Source organism: Strix aluco, chromosome 4 (genome assembly GCF_031877795.1).
Source record: "Strix aluco isolate bStrAlu1 chromosome 4, bStrAlu1.hap1, whole genome shotgun sequence".
Taxonomy (NCBI): Eukaryota; Metazoa; Chordata; class Aves; order Strigiformes; family Strigidae; genus Strix; species Strix aluco.
In genome coordinates this window covers 77,951,635-77,974,582 of record NC_133934.1, presented here as the reverse complement: position 1 = coordinate 77,974,582, position 22,948 = coordinate 77,951,635, and the positions used below count along the sequence as shown (strand labels likewise).

Below are 22,948 nucleotides of genomic sequence, written 5' to 3'. Positions count from 1 at the left end.
TCCATACAGGAATTTCATGTTTTCCTCCTACCTGCTGTGTCTTCCTAAATTCCTCTAAAATTTTTGCTGCCATTTCATAGTCTTCCAGCAGATGGTAAGCAATAGCATAACCAATCCACGATGCTCGCTGTGCAGGTCGGAGCTGAAGCAATTGGTATCTTGTTTCCTGCAAAAAAGTAGCTACTAATTTTCCTGACTTTATTCTCATGCTCTGTAGAATCCATTAGGCAATATTCTGTTGTCTTCAGCATTCTAATATTTAAGGAATGTCACTAAAAATTGGTTTTCTAGATGCAAATGTATTTTTTTTTTTTTTACTCAAAAGGAAGAAAAAACTTTAACACTATTATGGTCTTAACTGAATAAAAAAACAAACACACACGAAAACACATCCTGTCTAACTGATTACTGATGAGTCAGACTAACTTTGTTAATGTATGACACACATGCTTTTCCTGTCTTACCGCTTATGAACAGAATGCAGTTAAGGATACTTTGGTTTGAGTTGCAGGAACATTTACTAGTGTTTCAAATTCACCTTGGAAGTACATATATATTAAATCCTTACAAGTGTTGTTAGGCAAAATAGGTCATACAAGTGCATCCCTATTCTTTGGCAAGATGTTAATTACAGCTGGAAGATGCAACAGATTTGCTTGGTATCATGCTGTTTTAATCTGAGGGAAAAGTTATTACTTCTTTTCTTACAGACTCCTGAAAGGCATCATCAAGTAATTTAAAATAAAGGCCAAAAGTTACTACCTACTAAAAAAGCCCAAACAGCCAGAAGTAGGGGTTAACAAAGAACTAAAACTAGTTATGGCAGTTTGACTAGAATGAAGATCACTAAAAATATTATAAAGTAGGAGAGGGTGGAGGTTAAAGAGAAGAAAAGAACCACCCTACAACCTTACTCCTGGTTTTAAGAGTGAATTCACATTCTTCAGAAACTAGCATATCATCAGTCATGAATTACTGGCTTTCAAGCATGTTCACATTTAATCCCTAATGCATGCTCTAACCACGTGTTCCTTGTATGTTGAGCAATTATGCATTTGTATTCACATTTATCCAGAGGCCAAGAGAACATATATTTGCAAATGAATTTTGGCACCTATGCTAAGTTTTGGCTATCTTGTCTCAGCAAGACAGGAGTCAAATTTCTCAGTTACTAATATGAAAAAAAACAGTGATTAAGAAGTGTCCTAACTCAGGAATAAGTTCACAGAGAACCTATGTTCCACACAGCTCTGAAAACAAAACTTGTTCTTGGCATGCTAACATTACCCTAATTCGAAAAGGAAATATCTATGAAAACACCAACTAATGTGTACAAGTGCAACTTTAAAGGTGCAAGGAAAACCTGGAAAGATAAAAACCTGACATAAAATATTATCCAAGGCCTCTCGGGTAAAAATCTCAAAGACTTTTTTTTTTTCTCAGAGAAAAGGAATAGCTTATTACACAAGTCTACATCAGCTGAAAAACAGACAAATTTCTAGGCACAAAAAAACATAGTTCAGGAAGAACTAAGGGGTTTTTTTCAATTAATTGATGTTTGAATTACAAATATTTAGGGTAACCATTGTCAACTTTCCCTGGATGGCACAGTACAAAACAAACAAGTTCTTCTATAGTCATTGTTCTGTCTAATCCTAAGTGAGCCACACACTGATCACGGGCAGCAACTACAACTTCGCTCAAACCATGTAAACATCTCTGCAATATGCATGCTAAACAGAAGCTGCTACTTTTTAAGAAATAAAGGTATTGGCAAGCTAGACATCAGCTCGCAATTCAAGATTACAGGGGGAAAAAAAAAAACAAACTACAGTAGGAGTAGCACTTATAGAGAAGTCAACAGGAAGTTTGTATTTTTCTTTAAGTATCACAGCCATGACACTACCACCTCAAAATGGCTGGTTAGCATGAAACAACATCTCACATGGCAAATACAGACAACTGACCCAAGGCAGCAAATAACTGGGTGCTGCAGCAACAGGCAGAAAGAGGGTTCTAATTCCAGTTACCAAACTGCATTCAGCTTTACTACAAAATAAACAGAAGAAAACAAGACTGTAATCTAAACAGTTTGAGTATTAAATCAAGAAAGGAGAGGAATACTCAAGAATTCTGATCCACAGTCTTACAGCTCACAGGAAATGTAAGGAAACATTTGGACTCAAAGGAGCTGTCACGAATGCCCAGGATGGCCGGGAAGCAAAATATGATGTTTCATGCAGCATACTGCTTGCTTTGTATTGTTACCCACTGCCAAAAGAATACTGGTGGCCACTGATTTAAAGAAGGAGGGTATATGGTAAAAAGTTATTAAAAAATAGAAACTCCTTTGTACAAATAACAGTCATCATCTGAACACATCACCTTTTACCTGCAGGAATCCTTCCAAGAAAATAATAAAAAGATAGGGTATTGTCTACAGCTGGATAACACAGCATTAAAAAAAAAAAAAGGCAAACAATTCTGCAGTCAGCTGAAAAAGAATCATTTAATATGCCATTAAATCTGTATACTTTATAGAAATTGCTCAGTAGCACATCTGCTTTTACTTTCATAAACTACTGAGTAGCACATAGTTTTAACACTTTGGATCTAACTCCGTGTATTTTTTTAAAGTGTCATTAAACAACTGGCTACCTTTGCTGCAGTTCCCTGGAAGCTGATAATAAATGCAGTATGTATACTTACCCTGTAACCTTCAAGATCCCTCATTTGAATCTGTAGCAGAGAAAGATCTCTCAAGATTTGAAGATTGTCTTTGTCCCATTTCAGTGCATTTCTATAACATTTGATAGCTTCGTCATACTTCTTGTCTGACCTCTGAAGAAGGCCATAAACATGCCAACCTGAAAAACTCTGTTAAGGATTCTATTGAATTTGAGCAGGTAGAAAACTACTGAATTTGGCAGTGACAGAACAGTTGGTAAAAAGCTCTCAAGTTGTCCTATAAACAGGCAGTAACGTTATTACAATTCTTTTCCTCAGCTGTACAAAGAAACTGCTGGCAAACTGAAGATGGAGAACTGTTTGTCAATTATATGTACAGGGTGCATATAATATGCTGTAAACTGTACTTTTCATGTACCAGGGGAATAAAGTAATATGAGCTCTGAAAAAACTATAAGGCTTACTCAAACACATTTTTGAGTAAGGGCTTATATTAGGCAACTGAAGTGCTTCCACTTCCTGCATTCTAAGTTTATGATGAGTCCTTATCAATGTAATGGCAACTACTAATGTTTTTAAAGCAAATCACACACTTAAAGGCCTAGTTCAGCCCACCACAGGTTTAGAGCTGCAGCTTAATGATAAAAAAAATTATACAATGCAAGCCAGGATAATATTTGAGCTAACTGCGACTGCAGGGATAGCTGCAAAGCATCTGCCCTTTGGATAGCTCAGACAAAATATTCTCACGTATTGGACACAAAATTTGAAATTCTGAACTTCCAGTTTGAAGCCTAACGGTTCTGGCTTTTGTTGCAATTCTACATATCAAGTAGTTGTAGAAATAAACCTTTTCCATTCATAAGTGAAAGCCCTGTTTCAGAAAGGATACAGACATGACTCTTCAAGTCATTCCTTAGGCCTCTACGCACAAGTTCATACGCTTCCTCTTTCTTCCCTAGACAGTTTAATGTTAGTCCTTTCATTGCCAAGGTTTCTAAAAAAAAAAAAAATTAAGATTCAGTAAGTATCAGTTACTCATTTTCATAGGTTTTTAAGCTTAATATAGCAACTCTAAATATAGTATAAATGTAAATTTAGACTCAGTTATCAGCATCGAGATTTTGCATCCTTTTTTTTTTACATGGAAAACTATACTGGAAGATTATTCACTTAAGTATATCACACACGACAATTTACTTCATGAATTACTTGCACCAAAAAGTGAAGCAGCGTTTTATTTTAAAGGCACTAAAAACTGTCTGCTCTACAAACATTTTGGAGAGAGATTTTTTTTTTTTTTACTGTAAAGGGAGTTTTATAACTACTGAGGTATTTATTCACAACATCAAGACTTCCACATAGCCAACCGTGCCAAAATAGTTGGCAAAGGAAAAAAAAAAAACCACATTTCTGGACAGTGGAAGGAAACTCTCAACTCAGTATTAAGAACCAGTTGAAAATTCAGCAAGGGACAAACACCTTTTTCCTCTTTTGCTATAAGACTATTCCTTCAGAAAAAGTAGCAGACCACAGAACTGAGGGACATGCAGTGCTGAACAATATTCAGTCTCTTCCTTCTGTCTTTCACTTCTACGTGAGGGAATAACAATTTCCCCTGAAAAGTGATTTAAGCAATACATACTTGTATCAAGAAACTTGCACCATGCTATAATGAATGAACTTGCAGCACAAAAAGAATGGCGAGCTATGACTACGGACTATTGGTAAGACCCGTCTTTAAAATGACAAATTTTACCAACAGTAAGTGCTTAACATGGTGCAGGCTTCTGGACACTCTTACTGCTTTATGGGCTATAAATATAGAACTTACAAATTATTACTCTATCCTCAAGTATAGGGGGAAAAAAGAGCACATGCCATTTGAAAACTTACCTCCATGTTCTGCAAACTTTGGGTTAGAAAGGATCTGTTTACAGAACTTCAGCCCATTTCTATACTGCTTATGTTCGTAACACCTCTGTTGAAGAAGAACAGAGTACATTTATTCCAAAAATTTAGAATGAAAGTATTTCTGCACCCCCAAAATTAAGCATCAGTGCAACTAGGGTTTTTGGAAAATGTACTAGTATTTTAATGAATGCTGTTTTATGAGCTTCCTGTGATTAAAAATTCTTTCCATCACCAGGTAAAATAGTGTATATTAGTTAGTAAGAACATGTATTTAAATGTATAACTGAAGACATACTATCATACAGCAATTTCTCAGGTAAGATACCACAGCAAGCTTAAGTGCCTACAGAGATTCAACTTTCCTTTAACATAAAAACAAACCTGATGTCCTAACATGGTAAGCATTCAACTCACTTTGGCTCAATTACCTGTCACAGAAACACCACAAGACAACCTCCAACCACCATACAGACAGGGAAGAAAATTAAATCATTGGAACTTCGCTTAAACTGCCTCTGAAAGCAACCTCTTATGATCAATTTGAATACCACATGTATCTCATATGCATCCAAACTTTCAAAACTGGCATATACTAACATTATCTTGCCATACTGGAAATTAAAACATTCCTCTACAGTTTTATTAAATCCAACTCTAATGATTTGCTTCTGTTTCAAGTCTCATTTCATTATGCAAGGCAACTGCAATGCAAAATGGCACACAGCATGAACTTTTAAAACCAGTTTTAGTATTTTACTTCTGTCAATCCACTCTCTGTGCTAGTCTTTAAACAGAAGCCAAAGGAGGAAGTAACGTTGTAAACACCAATTCATACACTTTAAGTCAGTTAAGCAAATGCTAGGAATTTCTTAGGCTTCGTTTTACTGTAATACCAATGCCCCAACTTCAGTACAAGAGTGAAGACACACATGTTGCTTTAGCACAGACACAAATCCTACGGTAACTAGTAAGTCATTCTTAACAGGGTCTCACTGACTCTAGTTGACCAGTTCTGGTGGCAGAATGGCTGATGGGAGTGTAAAATTGGGTACAGCCGACACGTTTTCAAGTCCTTCTAAATAAGCTGTTGTTCGGGATTCCACCTTTCCTGGTGCTGCTCCAAATTAACTATGCAAGAGCAGTCATAAGCACATATGGACACCATTTGTCCTCTAAGCACTCCCATCAAAAAAAGTTAGGAGAGGCAGACCCAACAGGTCTTCCCATCAAGCAGAAAGTTCTAAAAATAAAATTTTAAAAAGAGTTACATGAATGCTACTGAAATGCTTAAAAAAAGAAGATGGCATATCTCCCTCAACTTCTCTGCTTTACATTGCTTTTACATCATGAAAGGTGCTGTTCAGTGACAGGTTTTCTCTTCCAAAGCACAAATGGAACTACCAATAATAAACTTCAAAGGTGTAAAAAACCAGCATACCACAAAGTGGATGTATTATTTTCTAGGTACTAAAGTCATATGGCTGAAATATCAAGGCTGAAGAGCAAGAGGCATCACAAACCAAGGATCTTGCTCCCCCTATCCTATCACCATTTGGCAAAAAGGAATCATGGGAAAGAGGAGGAGGAGGAGGAGAACGATGATGCTCAAAGAGAGCATCCAAAGCAAGATGGACTCAAAGAGGAATGTGGCAACCAAAAAATGATAAAATGGTATGGATTGGAAGGGACCTTCAACGATCATTTAGTCCAATGGCACATGAGCAGAGACATCTTTCACTACATCACGGTTGCTCAAAGCCCTGTCCAACCTTGACTTTGAACACTTCCAAAAGACAACTCCCTCTGTCTCCAAGGACAGGAAGAGTTAGCTGGGCAACCACTTAGCAAAGGAAGATTAAGCGTTAGGTAAGAGGAAATCTGTATAGGCGTCTTTTTTATTAAACTTGACTGGTTATTATTTACACCTTTTAGTCATTACCTGCTTTCAAGTAGCCGGCTGAGTCACTTTAATGAACCGCTGGTCAGAGCTGACAGACAGCTTACAGGTGACAACACAACAGGATCAAGCCTTTTTTTTTTTTTTAAATTGAAATCATCAGTCATGAAAGTTACCGCCCAGGCCTCCTCCCTGAAAGTAGAGCTGCCATTTGCTCCCACCTAGGTAGGTGTGAAAGCGGCAAAACCTGTCACAAAAGTGGTGCAGCCACAGGAACTTAAGAATGCATCTCCAGTGTAACTAAGGGACTGTCACAAGCAGGAGGGGAACTCTGGGGTTTCTCAATTTGCCTTTAAGCATTGCTGCTCAGATGCTGGCTATGAACATGAAATCTTATCTCTAAACAGTTCCATTTTACATACTCTTAACAACCAGTCTTTCACCTTGAAGTTTAAGGAAAGTCAGCCAATATGGTATACATGCTAGAGACAGGAAATATTTCCACATAGATTGTTCTCCGAGTAATACAGAACTTATGATGCAAGATACTTTATAACAGAGTAAAACTCACTGAGGATTGTAACAAATTCTCCCTTTAGGTTGCAGGGAGGACAAATTTCTGAGCTTATATCCACTTGTGTTCTACAGAAAGGTTCCTGTCATCCCAGAAAACTCTGGATAGGACCAATGCATTATCAGGAACTGATCATTTACTTCTATCACCTGAAGTAGCAAATGAAAAACTGTCCATAGCTGCATATATCCCCCAGTGAACTATCACAGGTCTCCTTTTTCAGGTGTTTCTAGACCAATACAAGTTGGAGTGATTTCCTATATACAATTTCTCCAACCTTTCACATTAATACTTCAAGCCTATTCTGTTAACGGAAACATTTCAAATTGTGCCATTTATGCATTTCTTTATTCTACATACGTATTCTATGTATATGTTGTATGTTTTGACAGTGGAAGAAAGGGAACAAATTAAATCCAGGTCATGTTTCATCCTTCTTCGGAAAAGGAGATTGTTTCATCAAAGTGGGTCCAACAGCGTCACTGAGATTCCATTACTTGAAGCTGTACATATACTTATCTCCTTCTCCAAAGAGGTTACAGACTAACAAGCTTAAATAAAGGTGTGAACGAGAGAAGGAAGTCAGGAATGCAGCATATGCCACTATGGCTGGTACAAACCTTAGTGAATCTGCGGCTTCAAGGAACAGGAAAATGAAAGAAAAATCTTTCAAGAAAAAGGAGACAGTAAATATTGAAGGGGAAAGGAAGAACAAGAATAATAATACAAGGAAAGATGAGCATGAGTAATACACAGCCTGGGAGACAGAATCCTTAAGGGAGTCAGTACTTTCTGAGTAAGAGGAGGGAAAAAAACAGTAATAAAAAAGATAAATCAATCACAGAATCAGGAACAGTGACATTTCAAGCATTCTTGGGACATAAAGATACAGGCTTTCTGGAAGCAGAAATGGTCTTCACCTGGGTAGTTTGTTTCCTCCCAGATTAATAGATTGTAGTAGTCATGCCCAGGCCTCCGACCCTTACACTCTGGCACAGCTGTTCTGCAGAAGTAACATACTTCTCTGCTTCAGAGACCACTAAAAGAGCACAGTTGCCTCCTATAAGCTAAACCCCTGCACATATACACTTCCGAAGCCAGCAGTTAGAGCCTGCTTGTGATGCTTGACAGACAAGTGCTCCAGCTATGGCTTGTGGCATCATGCAATGAGAAAACATAAAAGCTAAACTTCTAAAAAGGTTAAGGCTAATGCTTTAAAAGAAAAGAATCTGACTCTCCACCAGCACTGAATCTCTATTACATATTTGATGCCCTTCAAAGCTTTTCCTTTAATAAGTTACCAGATCTTTTAAGATATATAACAAGCTTTTCTATACATGCTGTGGCCAGAATTACAGCCTACTCCAAACGCACCAAGATTCTTTTTATACCCTTTAACTCATTTTCTATATTTATAGCAAGGAAACAGCACCTCCTTTAATACAATTCTGCAAAGAATTAATAGTATGAGGCAGACAGAGTACGACTCCTTCAAAATCATGCAAGACCATAGCAGGTAGGAGAGAATTTGCATTTGCACTGCTCCCCCACCATCAAATATTTATTCAATGGATTTGAATGCATGGTGATTACTAGAGAGACTGACAGAGGAATTATAAGGAACAGAGCAGCCCATATTCTCTAGAATCCCAAATTCGAAGTGAAAGAAGGGCTCGCATTCTCACATTCAGATCCCTAAACTGTATTAGGGCATCTGTGCAGAATCAGTCTTTGGCCAGCAGGTATCTTACACATACATACACATGGCTCAGCTTGCCAAGTGTGAATGAATTCCTCCACATTTCTTCCTTGATGGCTGCCACAAAGGAAGGTGAAAAAGACTTCACTATTTACAGCTTACCTACATCTAGACAGCTAACTGCTAGATGGAGTTTGTTCCCCCCTTGGCCCAGTTCTCCAGTTTTGAATCTTCCCTCTCTAGCGCATCTACTTCCAAACCTTGTTATCAAACCTACAGCTAGCGCGTAAGACCCACTTGGATTCCTAAGGAACTTCATGTCAGTTACCCACAAGGTTATACACAAGGGCCATGCTACTGGCTGCATTCCTATGGGCTGCTGCCAACAGCACAGAGATGAGTTTTATCCAAACTTAATTCAGTATTGTTTTCTTTACACATTACATAAACAAATACATTTTCACAAGTGTATTTTAGAAATTTCACAGCTGTTAAGTTTGAAACATACAGAAGTAGGCTGTCTGCTACCTGTAAGCAGGCAGCACATGGCACCTCTGACATATTCCTTCCCTCTCAAAATAGAGATTTTAATGGTTAAGTACATATGTTTCCAACTAAAAAGCAAGGATAATAGTCAAGTGCAGCATTTTGACATGCAGGTGTGTATCTCACCATCAAATACACAGCACATGGCAAACCAGACTCTGCCATTAGACATGAAATATTTTGCACACATTCACTTCTAGAAGTGTAAATCCAGAAGACAAAGCAGTCTTCATGTCCTGCAAACATTTAATAACTAAATAATTTAATAGCCATCCCAACTTAAATTTGCTATTTTTAAGACATTTCATAATCACTACACCACAGATTAAAGTGTCATGTATGTTCAGTAACATCAATAGTTAACAACAGCTCTAACTCAGTATAACGTCAGGAGTTACAATGGGTCTTACTAGAAGCTTCATAGCACAGTGAATCTACACTGTCACCAGGCAGGACAGCTCAACCTAAGCAAAGAATCACCTAGCTCACAACACAGAAGGCAGAAAACAACCTTTCTAGCAGGCACACTTGAGAAGATGTGTATGTCCAGTCTAGCTGATTGAAGAGAGTGTTAAAACCACTTTGCAGTAGTAAAATGAAGTCTAAGAGTCCATCCAGGCTGGATTTTGCAGCTGACCCAGAAGTGTCTCATGAGCAAGCCGAAGATGGTCACAAGAGAAGATGAAGAAGCAGCTGCCTTTTGTCTTCTTATTGGAAGCATGCAAAACTACAGGTTTTTTCCTCAAGAATAAGTACCAAAGCAAAGAAGGTACCCAAGCTCACAAACGGGAGCACTGCGGTGTTATTGACTGCTTTCTTTTTATTCTTACTTGGACCCGCACAGCTGGTTATAAGAAAGAGTGGGGTGAGAGTAAAAAAAGGTATAGCAGACTCAGGTATGTGGGATGGGGTCACATTCCCAATCGTTATGCCCTTTGAACTGGAACAATAACAAACCAATAGCGTGCAATTTCTATTAAAAAGACAGAATTCAGCAAAAAACAGTATGAAGAACTTTTAACTGTTTTCTCTTCTAAGATTATATATTTTTCCAGGTCACACTTCTAACTCCAACTTAACACCAATTTTAAACTCTCATCTCTGCAAAATAATCTAATTATAACAAATGCAAACTTGAGTACTTAAAAAGAAGGAAAAAAACCCCAAACCAAAAGCACCACTAAAAACCCCACAGGAAATCACTTCTCACTAATGATAACTCCATCAAAGCAAGCATCCTAATTTAGCTAATGCTATGACGAACTAGCCAAAGAATATGATTTTCTTCACTGAATGAGTACCATAATTGGATTCAGCCCCAAGAGACGGTGGAGACGCAAACTTAACTTCTCATTGCTAGTCCACTGTACTCAGCCTCTTCCTCAGCAGGTGACATAGCCCACGTCACCGTAAGAGGCAATATATTGCAGACTATTCCCCACCATATACAAGAGTTACCAGATAGGACAACTGATCTACACGTGGGCACAGGTACACTTTTAACTTGCATCTCAAAGTCCCCAGGAAAAAGCATGATGGAGAATGGGCTGCTCTGCCAGAACAATTTAGGGGTTTGACACTCTGCTACCCTCTTTCCCAAGGGTTTGTCAGGCTTGAGCAGAACCAAGGTGGACAAACCCTTTCAACTACAGCAACATGCTCCTTAAGGGACTCTGCAGTTTCTCCCAGTAGCAGCCATGAACACGTACACTTGCGGCATCACATAGCAGTGTTGGCAACCTCAATGCCGTAAGAGCTTTGGCATCAGAAAGTGTTAGCATACTCGGCCTTAGCGTTAGCTAAGGTGTGCGCTTACAATGCATGATATGCATGTCTGCCGCTCAGATGCTATCTATTTCTTCCAGCATCGTTCAGATGCAGCAACTTAAAAGATAGGAAGTCCAAGTGCTGTGCCGCTCAAGGCTGTTTTCCAGCACAGCTACTCTCTCTCCCAGTAGACTAGATCAGGTCAAGTCACTAAGGTGCACTAATTCAAGCTAAACGTAGTAAGGAAACTTCTGAAAGCTGGAAGCATTAGAAGCAACTACTCACCATGAATTAGTGGGTCTTTTGAGCACTAACCATATCAAACAGCTCAACAGCTCTAGGCAAAAGCTTCCACCACACCAATTCAGTTTCATGACAAATACAAGATGTATAAACCCAAGGACTGAAAAAAAACCCACACAGACCTTACAGGATGTTAATGCTGAAAAACTCTGGGGCAAACTTGCATAATTTTTTTGCTGTCAAATAGAAAGCAATCATCCTCTTCCATTGCTCTGTGGTGTTAATGAACAGAACTGTTCTGTATAAGAACAGCTTCAGCAGCTGCCTAATTTAAGAGACTAAGAAATCCTCCTCCTGCACAGCTTGCCTTACTTTTTGGAAATGACCGATACCTTCCTAACTAGCATTGCTTGGTAGAATATAACCAGAGGAACAGAACAAGTTCAAACTGAAATTAATTAGGAAGAAGATAAGAAATATGTGTACCTCTTCATTTAATACTGAGGCAGGAAAAAAAAAAAATCTATACTATGTCTATGCTTTTGAATTGGCCTCATTCCTGTATGACAAAATCCAGCTAGGAACAGTTGCTGACAAATAGTTACAGCTCTTCCAGAAGTAAAACTAGATGCCCTCACTCACTGAAGCAAGACTCTTGCTGAAAAATCCATTATTCAACACCAGCTCTGTTGGCCACTACTTGCTTACTTTAAACTCTCCTCCTTGGGGAGAATTACCATAGATTTGGCCATGTCAACTAAGATGAGCTGACTTCTGACTGTTACCCCAGAACCCCTATGTTCAGCCTTCACCTCTGAATTTAGCACGAAACTGACTGTACCTCACAAAAGATCTGGTATGCATAAGATATATTTGGTTTTTAATGATCATCTGAAACAACTAAGTAAATCCATTCAAATTCCAAGATATGGCACGAAAGGGGCTAAAGGAGCCCACTCAATAGGTTGTTCTGGACTTCAAGGACATTTCAACTCAGCTGTATCTTGCAATGTAGCCCAAAACACACGGTGAGGCTACTGACATTTCCTACCCATGTATTATGTCCACATCACTCTTCACCTTTAGCTCTGAGGTATGCAAGATGTTGTCTTGTAGCACTGAGCCCTTGTGAAATAGTTAAATGTGGCTACTAAGATAAGAAAAGTTGTTCTTCAACATTACAAGGTTTGCTAAGTTGACTGTGTGGTATCATAGAAGTAAACAGAAATCCTTGTAACAAGTCCCATTGACCGCAGTTTTAAATAATTGTTCATTTTCTCTAAATCCCTTATCAGCAAAATCAGAAAAGATGTAACTCCTTATCACCGCTCTTGTTGCATTGACAGTGCTGCTGTGGACAAGAGATTTAAACTTGAGATGCCCAGAAAGTGCAGTCAGCAACAACTCATTACGAAAACGTTTGAAAAACAGAAATAAACACAACTTCATTAAATTTCTAACCAAAATAAAGAGTAGTACCATATGAACTGGATTAAGTCCATTGCCCTAAATAAGATTAGTTTCAGATCATTCCAAAAACCACTTTGGGTTCAGCTAAGACTATCTATGGCCGTAACAACATAAGACTGGCTATGATCTTACAACTGTGAAGAAATTAGGATGTGTTTCTATTAATAAGTCTTTTACTTCATAACTGAAACAGGTAAGGGACAAAATCATGCTGCTCCTCAGAAATTTACAGCAGGGAATCCTGTTTCTATCTTTTCTGACAGCCCCAGTGACAACAAATGGCCTAATTTGGTGAACAGGCTTTGTAACAACAGTTTTGCTCAAGTGATTCCTTCATGGTATCCCAGAGTCTTAAACAGTAATTAATTTCTTTAGCAAGTTTGAGAAATATTTCTGAAAAATAAGAACAGTGACTCTGCTTAAAGCAGCAGGCCTATTCCTTACTTCCATTCCAATGTTTCAACCAAGATGTAATTTTTCCTACTACTTTTGGCAAAGCAAGCGGGGTATTCCTTTTGGCAAAGGAAAAACAAGTGACTGACATCTCAACAGCCAAGATACTGGAAAATCCTTGTTAGTAATTCCATGTTTCAGATGAGATAGTATGTGGTGAAACTCCAGTGGTGAGCATACTTGATTACTGTACAGTCATGAAAATGCAACAATGATTGCATACAAAATGTGCTAATCTATTTGGTTAGCGACAAAAAGTGAGATTCTGGAAATGAAGTCTTTAATCTTGAATCAAGATCACTTAAAAGGAGATTTCCAAGTCTGCCACCTCAGCAACCTTAAGTCAGCACCAGAACATTATTTTTAAAGAACTGGTGCTGGTGAAAGTATTCGCAAAGGAGAAGCACAGGTCTGTCTGGTTTGAAAGCAGAGGGACAGGGAGCAGATTCTGGAATGAAGAAACAGGAAGATGGCCCAGCAGGAGGGACTTGGCATGTTTACAGTGGAGACACTGAAGAGACACTGTTCAATAGGCTTTTTTATCATCAGGAAGTTCCTATATCTTTTGGTAGAGCACTTGTCAAAGCCAGCATGGCAAGGAAGAAGACCAGTTCAAAGATAAATACCCTCAAGCACAGCAGTGCTACCATAGAAATGACCAACTAAAAGTGAAATTCAAACCCCTCTCTCTTGCAGCAGACACCTTGGTTATTGTAATGCCCCAACTGGAGGACAGTTTCTGGCCATGCCTAATCAAGCCTGCCTAGCACACAAGGTAACTGACACAGAGATGAAGGACGTATGGCTCTCTAGATATCATGAAGACCACAGATAATCACCAGTCCTGAACAAACTGAGAAGCTCTCATCTGCATACAATGTAACAGGCACAAGTCCAGACCAACAGGGCATCTTGCTTCTTCACTATGCTACTTCTACAGTACGTACTAGAGTTACAAATCAGTAAAACTGTTGAAACAAGGCCTGAACTAAGCACTTAGTTCCTCACCTAAATTGTTTGTTTGCATCATAAAATACAAAGATGTTTCACTTCTTAAATATTTGAGACTCTTTTATCCCCTGCTCAAACCATATTCAACTAGAGGCTGAGCCCACTAGCTATGGTGAGAAGTATTTGCACCATCTTACTATGACAGAACATCATGACTCCAAGAACCTCACCCCCTGCTGCTTAAAGGAACTGAAAAACTCTTCCACATAATATATGGCACCTCTAATAGTTTTATATTTAATATTTCTTCAATACATTTTCAATATATTTAACTTCTACATCCCAAAAGTTAATTGAATGTTACCTTCGGGATTTGTGAAACAGAACTGAACATACTTGATGAATCGTACCTGACCAGATACAGTGTCCGGATAATTTGGCAAAATGCCAGGAATGTTCATCAGTTATATTTAATTTTAAAAAACCCAAACAGTCAATCCTACTTCCTACAACTACTAGTTTTATACTTGCTAGTAAGAGGAGGGAAGAAAGAAAAAAAAAAAAAGGGGGGGGAGTAAACTCCTCTTTCTATCACTTCATAGTGCATCCAGCCTTCTGGGTACCAAAAAGTTGACTTCTCCATTCTTTCGACTCCTGTGTTTGCCACTCTACCCTTCCCTCTGCCTTCACCTGAATTCTTCTTGAGTAATCTCTGGACTGCTTAGAGATTATGTGCACCCAAAAGAATGATACGTACTCAATTAATTTTAAATGTTCAAATGGATCAAAAACAAAAAGGAAAAAACGTAGATATCCACTTTTCTTCTAAATTCTACAGAACCTTTGAGCAGAAGAACAGGAATATCTACCTGCAGGCTTAACACCAAATAGTTAAAACTATAAGAACAAGCTAGAAACTTTCTTTTTAATGGAAGTGCAAGTTTAAGCAGAATGGTGATCGATAATCCTGTGGGTGTTGTTTTTTATTCAAACTAATCATGTAGATCCCTTTCCCTTTGTACTACAGGAACACTAAACTGTAAAATGCCTTTCAAACGGAAAAATGTTTCTATTAGAACCTCCACATACCTGTAAAGTGACTAGAATAGGTTAGTCTAGTTAGTGTGTTGCAACATGCAAAGGCAAAGTGCACGGGCTTCTGAACTCAGAATTTGTCAGTTAAGTGGAAATGCTGGCTTGCGAGCAAATCCATATGCAAAAGAAACTTACTGATCATGTAAGATGTTTACTACCAAAAAAAAACCACACAAAAAAAACAAACTCTGAAAGCTAATTACTGACTTTTGCTATAGAAAGCCAGGCAGCTTGCTGTAGACCTTAACATTTAACTTCTGTGTTACAGGCATACTTCTTAAAACTGGCAAAGAAATGAGGCCTCAGGAACTTAGAAGACACACAAAATCAGTTTGCTTTTTTGCTTCACTTAGAAAAATACAAGGCTATTACCTGCTTAACTCCTGTGTTTACTACCTCCATGAAAATCAGAATGTGAATGATTCTGTATTTCTTTAAACAGCCTGCGTACCAGTAATTATCTATTTGAAGGGTAATGCATCCTTTCAATACCGCTTGGGCTTGTTCCCAAAGCATCTGCTGAAAAAAATCTCATCCAGACACGCTCAACAGAGCAGCTCATGGCCTGCCTGGGCCAGGGGACAGCATGTGCAGAGCCAGGACCAGACAATCAGACCACCTCTCGTTAGTTAGCTGGCCAAGGGCTCAGAGGTCCCTCGGGGAGCCAGCTGCCCAGGCAGGCTCAAGCTCCTCTTGCTGCTGTTCAGCCACCCGTGGGCCAGAGGAAGAGGTAGTAGAGGATACGGCATAATGAAGCGTTACAGTCTCCTGAAAAGAAGGCGTAGACCAAGGAGAGGCTGCAGGAAGAGAGAGGTGGAGTGAAGGCACAGGAGTAAGGAAGTAATGTTTCTTCAGACCTGCGCTGATAAATGGGACTTCCTAAAAGGTGTCTCACTACAACTCAAACACGTAATCATAACTTCACAAAGTAGGGTCATTATCCAAAACAAGGCAGACAAGTTCATTAGTCAAATTTTCAGTGTGATGAAAACCAGCTTCAAGCTTTTTCTATTCACCACATGTTACAAAAGCACCTAATCATAAGGCATTCTTAATCCTAGAGTACACGTCACAGGCTCGCCCCTGTAAGATACAGGAAAACATCAAAACGCCACAGTAACTCTTAGCCAATCCAGCACCTGAAACTCATCTATTTTTATTAAAGATTTTCACTTTAGAAAGAGGGACAAAATTAAAATTGCTTCAGCCTACAGAAATCTGCTTGGACTGGAGCATATCTTTCTCTTTTCTGACCTGAACCAAATTTTGAAGCTTTATCCAACTCATGTGTGCTGAGCCAGCATTTTCTCCAATGAAACTCTTACTCTTCCCTTGTTCCTGTCCTCCACACAAATACTCAGACAGCCATGCACTCAGCCCAGAAAAACACCCCCCAAAACCAAACCAGTCAGTTCTAAACACAGACAGGCTCCTTGATTCAGTTTGTCCTGTAGCCACACAGGCCATTCTCAATGCAAAGGCAGATGGGCAAGTGAGCAAGAAGGCTACTACTTTCCTAGCTCATAACACATCAAAAATGTCACACTTCGTACAAGGCTGTACCAACTCCCAAGCAGGACTGAATCTTTCAGAGTAGAAATCAGCTTTACAGTTCATTGTATCTACTTAACCCTCACTGAAGTTGCGTGTCTCGTGATGACATGTGTGTACATACGGATTTCTAGTTCTAAAGATTTATTTCATTTTCACAACGTATTTTGGAAAAATAAGTGACAGGGGATTACACACATCCTCCCTATTTAAGTGGCAGAAGTTTAGAGATCTGTAAGAGTGCTGTTACTCCAAGAGTACTACAGCACTCATCTTCTGATCTCTGGAAGGATCCAAAATAGTAGTCTAAGCCTCTCTAAAGGAAGACAAAAGATTTTTAGACAAAAGTGACTTTTTGAGGGAAAATAATATAGTGCTTGACCCAGATAACAGAGTCTTCTAAACAAATCCATTGAAGTTGCTCACTAACATAATTCTGCCATTTTCAATTCACTTCAAGTCCTTAGAAACACAAGGCTCCTGCAACACCACATCAAAGCTGAAAAAAGGTCCTTCAGATGTTACTGAATTGTGCACACTTTGGTGGTATTTGGACTGTATGCTGTCTTAATATCATTCTAAAAGCCAGATTTATTGCCTAAATTCCACCACAGCTTCTTTCATCCATAGGCCGGTTGCCACCCAGAAAAATCGACTGTCAAACTTTTAACAGCAGTTAGCTGTAAGTTAAACTTCGTAAAGACTTCAGAACCTTTATCCTCCTCCACTTCCTCCTTTGAAAGCCATCTTCCTCACCGACCAACAAATCTAGTTACTGTCTACGGCATAAATCTGAGTTATAAAAAAACACCAGGAAAAGGAAAAGCAAGGGAGGACGGCTCGGCAGAGCGGCTGCGGACAGCAAGCCGATGAATGAAGAGGCCGCGGGGGTATTTTCACGGGGCGGCGGGAGTGCTTCGCCGCGGCCAGTGCTGGGGCACGGGGCTGCCCCTCGGGCCCGGCCACGGCCCCGCGGCTCTGCCCGGCAGCGGGCACCGGCTCGGACGGGCGGGCGGGGAGACACGGCTGCGCTCGGCGCTCCTCCGGCCCGGCGTGGGCCGCGCCCCGGCGGGACAGGGCGCGGGTGACAGACGCCCCTCGGCCCGGCCTGCCCCGGCAGGAAGGAGCCGGCGCCCGGGGAGCCGCGAGGGACGGGGCGAGGGCGCCGGGCCCACGGGGCGGCGCCGGGGCTCCGGCTCCCCGCCAGCCCAGGGAGTGAGCTGGGGCAAGGGGCCGCCGCCACCCCCTCCCCGCCCTGCACAGACACTCCGCGGCCCGCCGCGGCCGAGCCCGGGCCTCCCGCCTCCGCCACTCACCAGGATGCGCTTGAAGAGCGCGTTCTCCTTGGGCGGCAGGCTCACCGACGGCATCCTCCCCGCCGCTAGCTCCGGCGCCGCCGAGGGGCTCCGGGGAGGGGGGAGGTGGGCTGCGTCCCGTCCCCGCTGCTCGGTCGCCGCCGCCGGGCGCCTCCCCGCCGGAGTCTGACTGCTACCGCCGCCTCCCCACCCCCCCCTCCGCCCTCAAACCTCCGCGCTCCCGCCGGCCGCGGGCCCGGCACCTCCCGGCCGCCGTCTGCGCGCCGGGCTGCCCCGCGCCGCGCCGAGCCCCGGGCGGCGGCTCACGTGGTAACTGAGCAGGCCGGAGAGAGGCGCCGCCAAAATGGCCTCCGCCGAGGGCTTCCCCAGCCGGGTCACGGCGGCCTCTGCGCATGCGCTGCGACCCCGCGCCGGCCCCGCCCCCGCCAGGTGTGCGGGGCCGGGCGGGGCGGGGCGGGGCACCCTCCCGCCCCCCTTCGCGGAGGAGTCCCTGGGTGCCCCCGCCCGCGCCCCCCCCGTGCCTGTGCTTCGGGCTGCCGCCCCCGCGGGGGGGCTGAAGGGGGAAGCGGGGGGTGGCGAGGGCAGCAGGCTTGCAGAGGCGGTTCCGCGCGCGGAGAGGACGGGTCAGCCCGCTGTGGCGGCCGGCGGGGCGGGGAGCGCCGCTCAGTACCGCCCGCAAACGCGGCTGAGGGCTGGGGAGCGACGGGAAGGCACAGCGGGCGCCCGACCCGCCAGGCCTCGTGCGGCGGAGCGCGTCCGCTCGCGGCGCCCGGGGGAGGGGCGGGGCGGCCCCGCCCTGTGGGCGGAGCCAGGCCGAGGTGACAAGATGGCGGCGGCGCTGAGGGTGGCCAGGCGGTTGCGGCTGGTGGCGGGAACACCGGGGCTCGGTGAGCGGGGTTCGTCTCGGCTTGGGGTGGTGGGTGGGACCCGTTTTGGTTTAGGTGTGGAGGAGTCTGTCGGTGTCTGTCCCGAGAGCGGCGTGCGTTAGGGGGCTGCGGTGCTGCCTTAGGCCTGTCCCCTACCCCGAGCGCCGCTGGAGCGCGCCTCTCTTCGTGGCTGCAATTAAAGCAAGCTGTAGTGGCAGTTTTCCTATTTTTATTTTTTTAGTGCAAGATTCTTATTCGTATATTTTTTTTTTTATGTTAAGTTGATGCTGCTTTTGTGCCGCGGCGGTGGTGCCACCCCCCTCAGGAAGGTGCCCTCGGTGCGGTGGGCAGGTGGGGAACGCCTGGGGATGGGAGCTTTCTGTGAGGGACAGTAAGAAGTGGCGCAAGCGAAAGATGCGGTAGGGTGTGGGGTTTGTGGCCAGAGGAAAGGGAAAAAAGGCATTGCTTTGAACTTGCCAGTGCCCCATCCCCTCTCTCATCTCCCTCGGATCAAGGAGGGCATCCTGCAGTATATCTACAAACGGGTGAGCTATAACAATGTTACAGGGACCACTTACACATGATAATTGGATTTATTTGGGGTTTTCTGTGGTTGGTTTGTATTTTTTGCCACTGACTGTGGGAGTGTCAGTAATTGACTTGGTAGTCTAAACCTGAGAAACATTAACATATTTGTGATCTTCTGCCTTTTTAGATTTTACTCGTTCTGCATTTGTTGCAAAAAAAAATACTTATGACCAACCAAACTGGTTTGGAGTTGGCTTGGCTTTTAGCACCACTGCTGCCTTGTGGGCTCTTGTAAGTGTTTTCATTTGGTTTTGTTAAAGGCAATGACTAGCTGATTGGGGTAATGGATGGTCATAGCAGGTGTCAAGATTGAAGCATGATATGTTGATTAGGTTTTTTTTCCCAAATCTATGTTGCACTTTTCATTATAAAAATGAACAACTTGATAAGCTTGTCTCTGTTGCAAACTTAAAATAGCCACAACAGAAAAATTAATTCTTCAAGCCTGTTGGTTTAAGGCTTTAACATTATTCTCCTCAGTGGATCTTTAAAAAAAAATAATTAAGAACATCCCTAAATAATGTGGTGTTTAACAGACTACTAATGCATTCTCTTCTCACTTTTCAGTAGTAGTCAGTTGATTAAGATGCAGTTTTCCTGAGCAAAACGCAGATGTAAGATGTTCCCTGTTTCAGAGAACTTGCAGGCTCGCTGTTGATAGAGCAAGCAGGGTGTAGTAGGTCTCACAAAGAAATGTGCAGGATAAGCAGCACTTCCATGATGACAACACTCTTCAGGGTGGGGTGGATTCCCTTTGGAGTTTTCCCCATTTTTGGGGTGGTGGTGGATTGATTGACAGTAAGAAACGCCCTCCCCCCAACCTGCCAGCAGAAAACGTTTGAGAAAGGTGTAGAAAAAATGCCTCACATGACTGTTGATAATTTACAGATAATTTACTCTGTATTGTCCCAGTTATGTATTGGTTTGCATTCTGATAATAGGAATTTTATATTCTGTAGAAATCTTTGTTTTCTGGTTCCAGCTGTACATTGTATAGCTGTTTATCATATATTGTCATTTTATAGCTTTTCAAGCAGCATAATGAGGATGTAATGGAATATGAAAGAAGGAAAGCAGAGAGACAACATAAGTGTACAGGATGTTCATAGTAAGTATGTACATACAGATGCTTTTGACTTGGCTGCATAGAAATTCTGCAGATCTTTGACTTCTGTCAGCAATAAAGATATTGGACTAACTTATCTTCTTCCCTTATTGTTTTCCTTAATACTTAACATCTTGGCTTTTGCTATTCTTCTAACTCATTCCCAGTTTTAAAGTGATAAGTTGACTGATCTGCGTTTTCATCTGTTCATTTGTGTGCGTATTCACTGCCAGCTTTCTGTCTTGGACATACAAACTTTTGGAAAATAACACATCTCTTAGGGTGCCTATAATAAATTTTGGTTGCAAAGAGAATACCTTACAAGTGCTTTAGTGGCAAGCAGATCAAGGTCACTAAAAATACTTACCTTTGCCTCTTTTTTTCTTATTTTAACAGGTCTACAGTGGGAAACATTTTTCTAAGTTTCACTTGTATATTACACATAAGAATGATATCAAATCAATGCCTGTAAACTTGCATTATAATGCAAATTGTATGTGGTTACTGTCTTTTTCAGTGTGAAACACACTTATGTTTGTGCCAGCTAAAAGGTCTATTGGGGATCGTGGCCTCAGAGCAGTTAATATGCTACATGAAAGAATTGCTTATACTAGGTATAGAAAAACTTGTAGTGCTGGGGTTCCTTTTCCTACAAATATTCCTCTCCAGCTAAAAATACAGTATGTTGTGAGACGTTTCTAACCACATTCATGATATCTATTTTTCTTGTTGCTAAGATTTTTTTTTTCCCTCTTCCTTAGGTTGACAGTACGCTCAGTAAGAAATAACACGACCACCAGTTGTGCTACAAATAAATGAGCACAGCAGAAGGGTGAAGTATCTAAATACTTCTGTGTTCATACATTTCATGTGTAGAATTGTGAAATAAATTACAAAGTCTGGAAGAAGCTTATGAAGACTTTTCTTGCCATTTACATTTCATTCTGCTGTCTTGAAATTGATGTGGCATTTCTGTTTCATAGTTTATCAATGTTATTTTCAAAACTCTCTTTGTTATTCTGGAATATATATTAGGAAATTAAACATCAGTTCAGAGAAGGTTGAGCAGATATTCCAGAAGTTAAGTGTACTGTTGCCCTGCCATCATTTTCATTGCTAAATTTATAAAATAAGCCATAAGCAAATATAAGAATGGGGTTTATGGGGAAACCTAATAAAATTAATCTGCACAAATGCTGTAATATGCATTTGCTACGTCAGATGTCAAAGCAGCAGCTTTCAGCTCAGTCTTGACTGGTGGGTGTTCAAAGCCTGACCCTAGTGCTGCAGAGATGCTGTAATTTAAGCTGCACATCTGTTTCCAAGCTTGATCTAGTTCCTTGAGTGCTCTTGTTTAGTCCTTTGTGGTCTGGATTGTTTGTTTTTCTTCTTTCCTTAGAGCAAAAGTGAAGCTTTGTCAGGGACAACAAAAATCAGAGGTGGCCAACCTTTAGCTTCTGTGTGGGTCTTTATTCTTGGTTAACGGTTGGACTAGATGATCTTCAAGGTCCTTTCCAACCTAGGTGATTCTATGATTCTTTTTCCTTGCTGGGAAGCTTGCTTTGCTTTTGCTACTGCATGCAAAGTTGAAATGTATTCTGTGTTTTTGGAAAGGGGGGACAAAAGCTCGGTGTTGAATCTCAGAGTGTTTAACTGACCTGCACCTTGTGAATCTGACCCTTCCTCAGTGCCTATTACACAGGCCTTCCCAATTTTTGGAGTTGCTTGCTGCCTGAAACAAAAATTAAAAAAAAACCACCTGTGCATAACCTTGGAGGAGAGACTGCACAGCTGGTGTTGGTGTCTAGCACCAGCGCTGCCTTCTGAACGCTTACACCTTCGCTTTGTGCATCAAGGTCAGTCAAGGACAAAGGACAGCAAAATGGGATCAGGACAATCGGTGGAATGTGGCATTAAATAATCACTGAGGGACCACCAGAGCTGTGTGTAGGGAAGGGACAAGGAACAGAGCAACCATCTGGCGATAGGGAGGAGGAGGAGGAGGAGGGCAGCTGCGCGGCTCTGACCCTGAGCTGCCTGTGACTTCACCAGCTAACGGGATCCCACCGGGGGGATTTACTCCCTCACGTGTTTTACTACCAGCATGGAGCTCCTCCGTCCCCGTCTTTCACCTGAGTGCCCTTTGCTGTGAATTCAGATGGTTTCTCGAGGTTTTTTTCCATGAAATGATGGCGAAGGGCAACTCTTGGAGAGCTTTCTCTTTT

The 22,948-nt window shown here is 41.7% G+C and overlaps 2 protein-coding genes across 5 annotated transcripts in view; one reads left to right on the top strand and one right to left on the bottom strand.

Annotated features, from left to right (window-relative positions):
• Positions 1-18,535, bottom strand: part of NAA15 (N-alpha-acetyltransferase 15, NatA auxiliary subunit) — a 41,208-nt gene extending 22,673 nt beyond the window's left edge. The window contains exons 1-5 of one of the 3 annotated variants that reach the window (XR_012623196.1): positions 18,165-18,535; positions 4,585-4,669; positions 3,581-3,685; positions 2,710-2,867; positions 32-166 (exon numbers count right to left, since the gene is read on the bottom strand). Coding sequence is in view for 2 of the 3 variants with exons in the window: in XM_074823686.1 (XP_074679787.1) it covers positions 32-166; positions 2,710-2,867; positions 3,581-3,685; positions 4,585-4,669; positions 18,165-18,218 (537 nt within the window). In the remaining variant the exon portion in view is untranslated. The remainder of the gene's footprint in view (positions 1-31; positions 167-2,709; positions 2,868-3,580; positions 3,686-4,584; positions 4,670-18,164) is intronic. The other 2 variants (XM_074823686.1, XM_074823687.1) reach the window with 2 other exon arrangements.
• A 392-nt stretch (positions 18,536-18,927) lies between these two features.
• Positions 18,928-21,636, top strand: NDUFC1 (NADH:ubiquinone oxidoreductase subunit C1). 2 transcript variants are annotated; one of them, XM_074823684.1, is made up of 4 exons: positions 18,928-19,051; positions 19,746-19,849; positions 20,644-20,726; positions 21,485-21,636. In XM_074823684.1, coding segments are annotated over exons 1-4 (249 nt in total). In that variant the 5' UTR covers positions 18,928-18,990; the 3' UTR covers positions 21,486-21,636. The 2 variants fall into 2 exon arrangements, with proteins under 2 accessions (XP_074679785.1, XP_074679786.1); XM_074823685.1 differs by having other exon boundaries at positions 20,644-20,730.
• The last annotated feature ends 1,312 nt before the right edge of the window (positions 21,637-22,948 follow it).

Bases quoted from the DNA above. Each gene is read 5' to 3' on its own strand.
- NDUFC1 (XM_074823684.1), top strand. From the start codon at position 18,991: ATGGCGGCGGCGCTGAGGGTGGCCAGGCGGTTGCGGCTGGTGGCGGGA. The intron at 19,052-19,745 runs GTGAGCGGGGTT...CTGCCTTTTTAG, and splicing joins GGCGGGAACACCGGGGCTCG to ATTTTACTCGTTCTGCATTT. The intron at 19,850-20,643 runs GTAAGTGTTTTC...GTCATTTTATAG, and splicing joins CTGCTGCCTTGTGGGCTCTT to CTTTTCAAGCAGCATAATGA.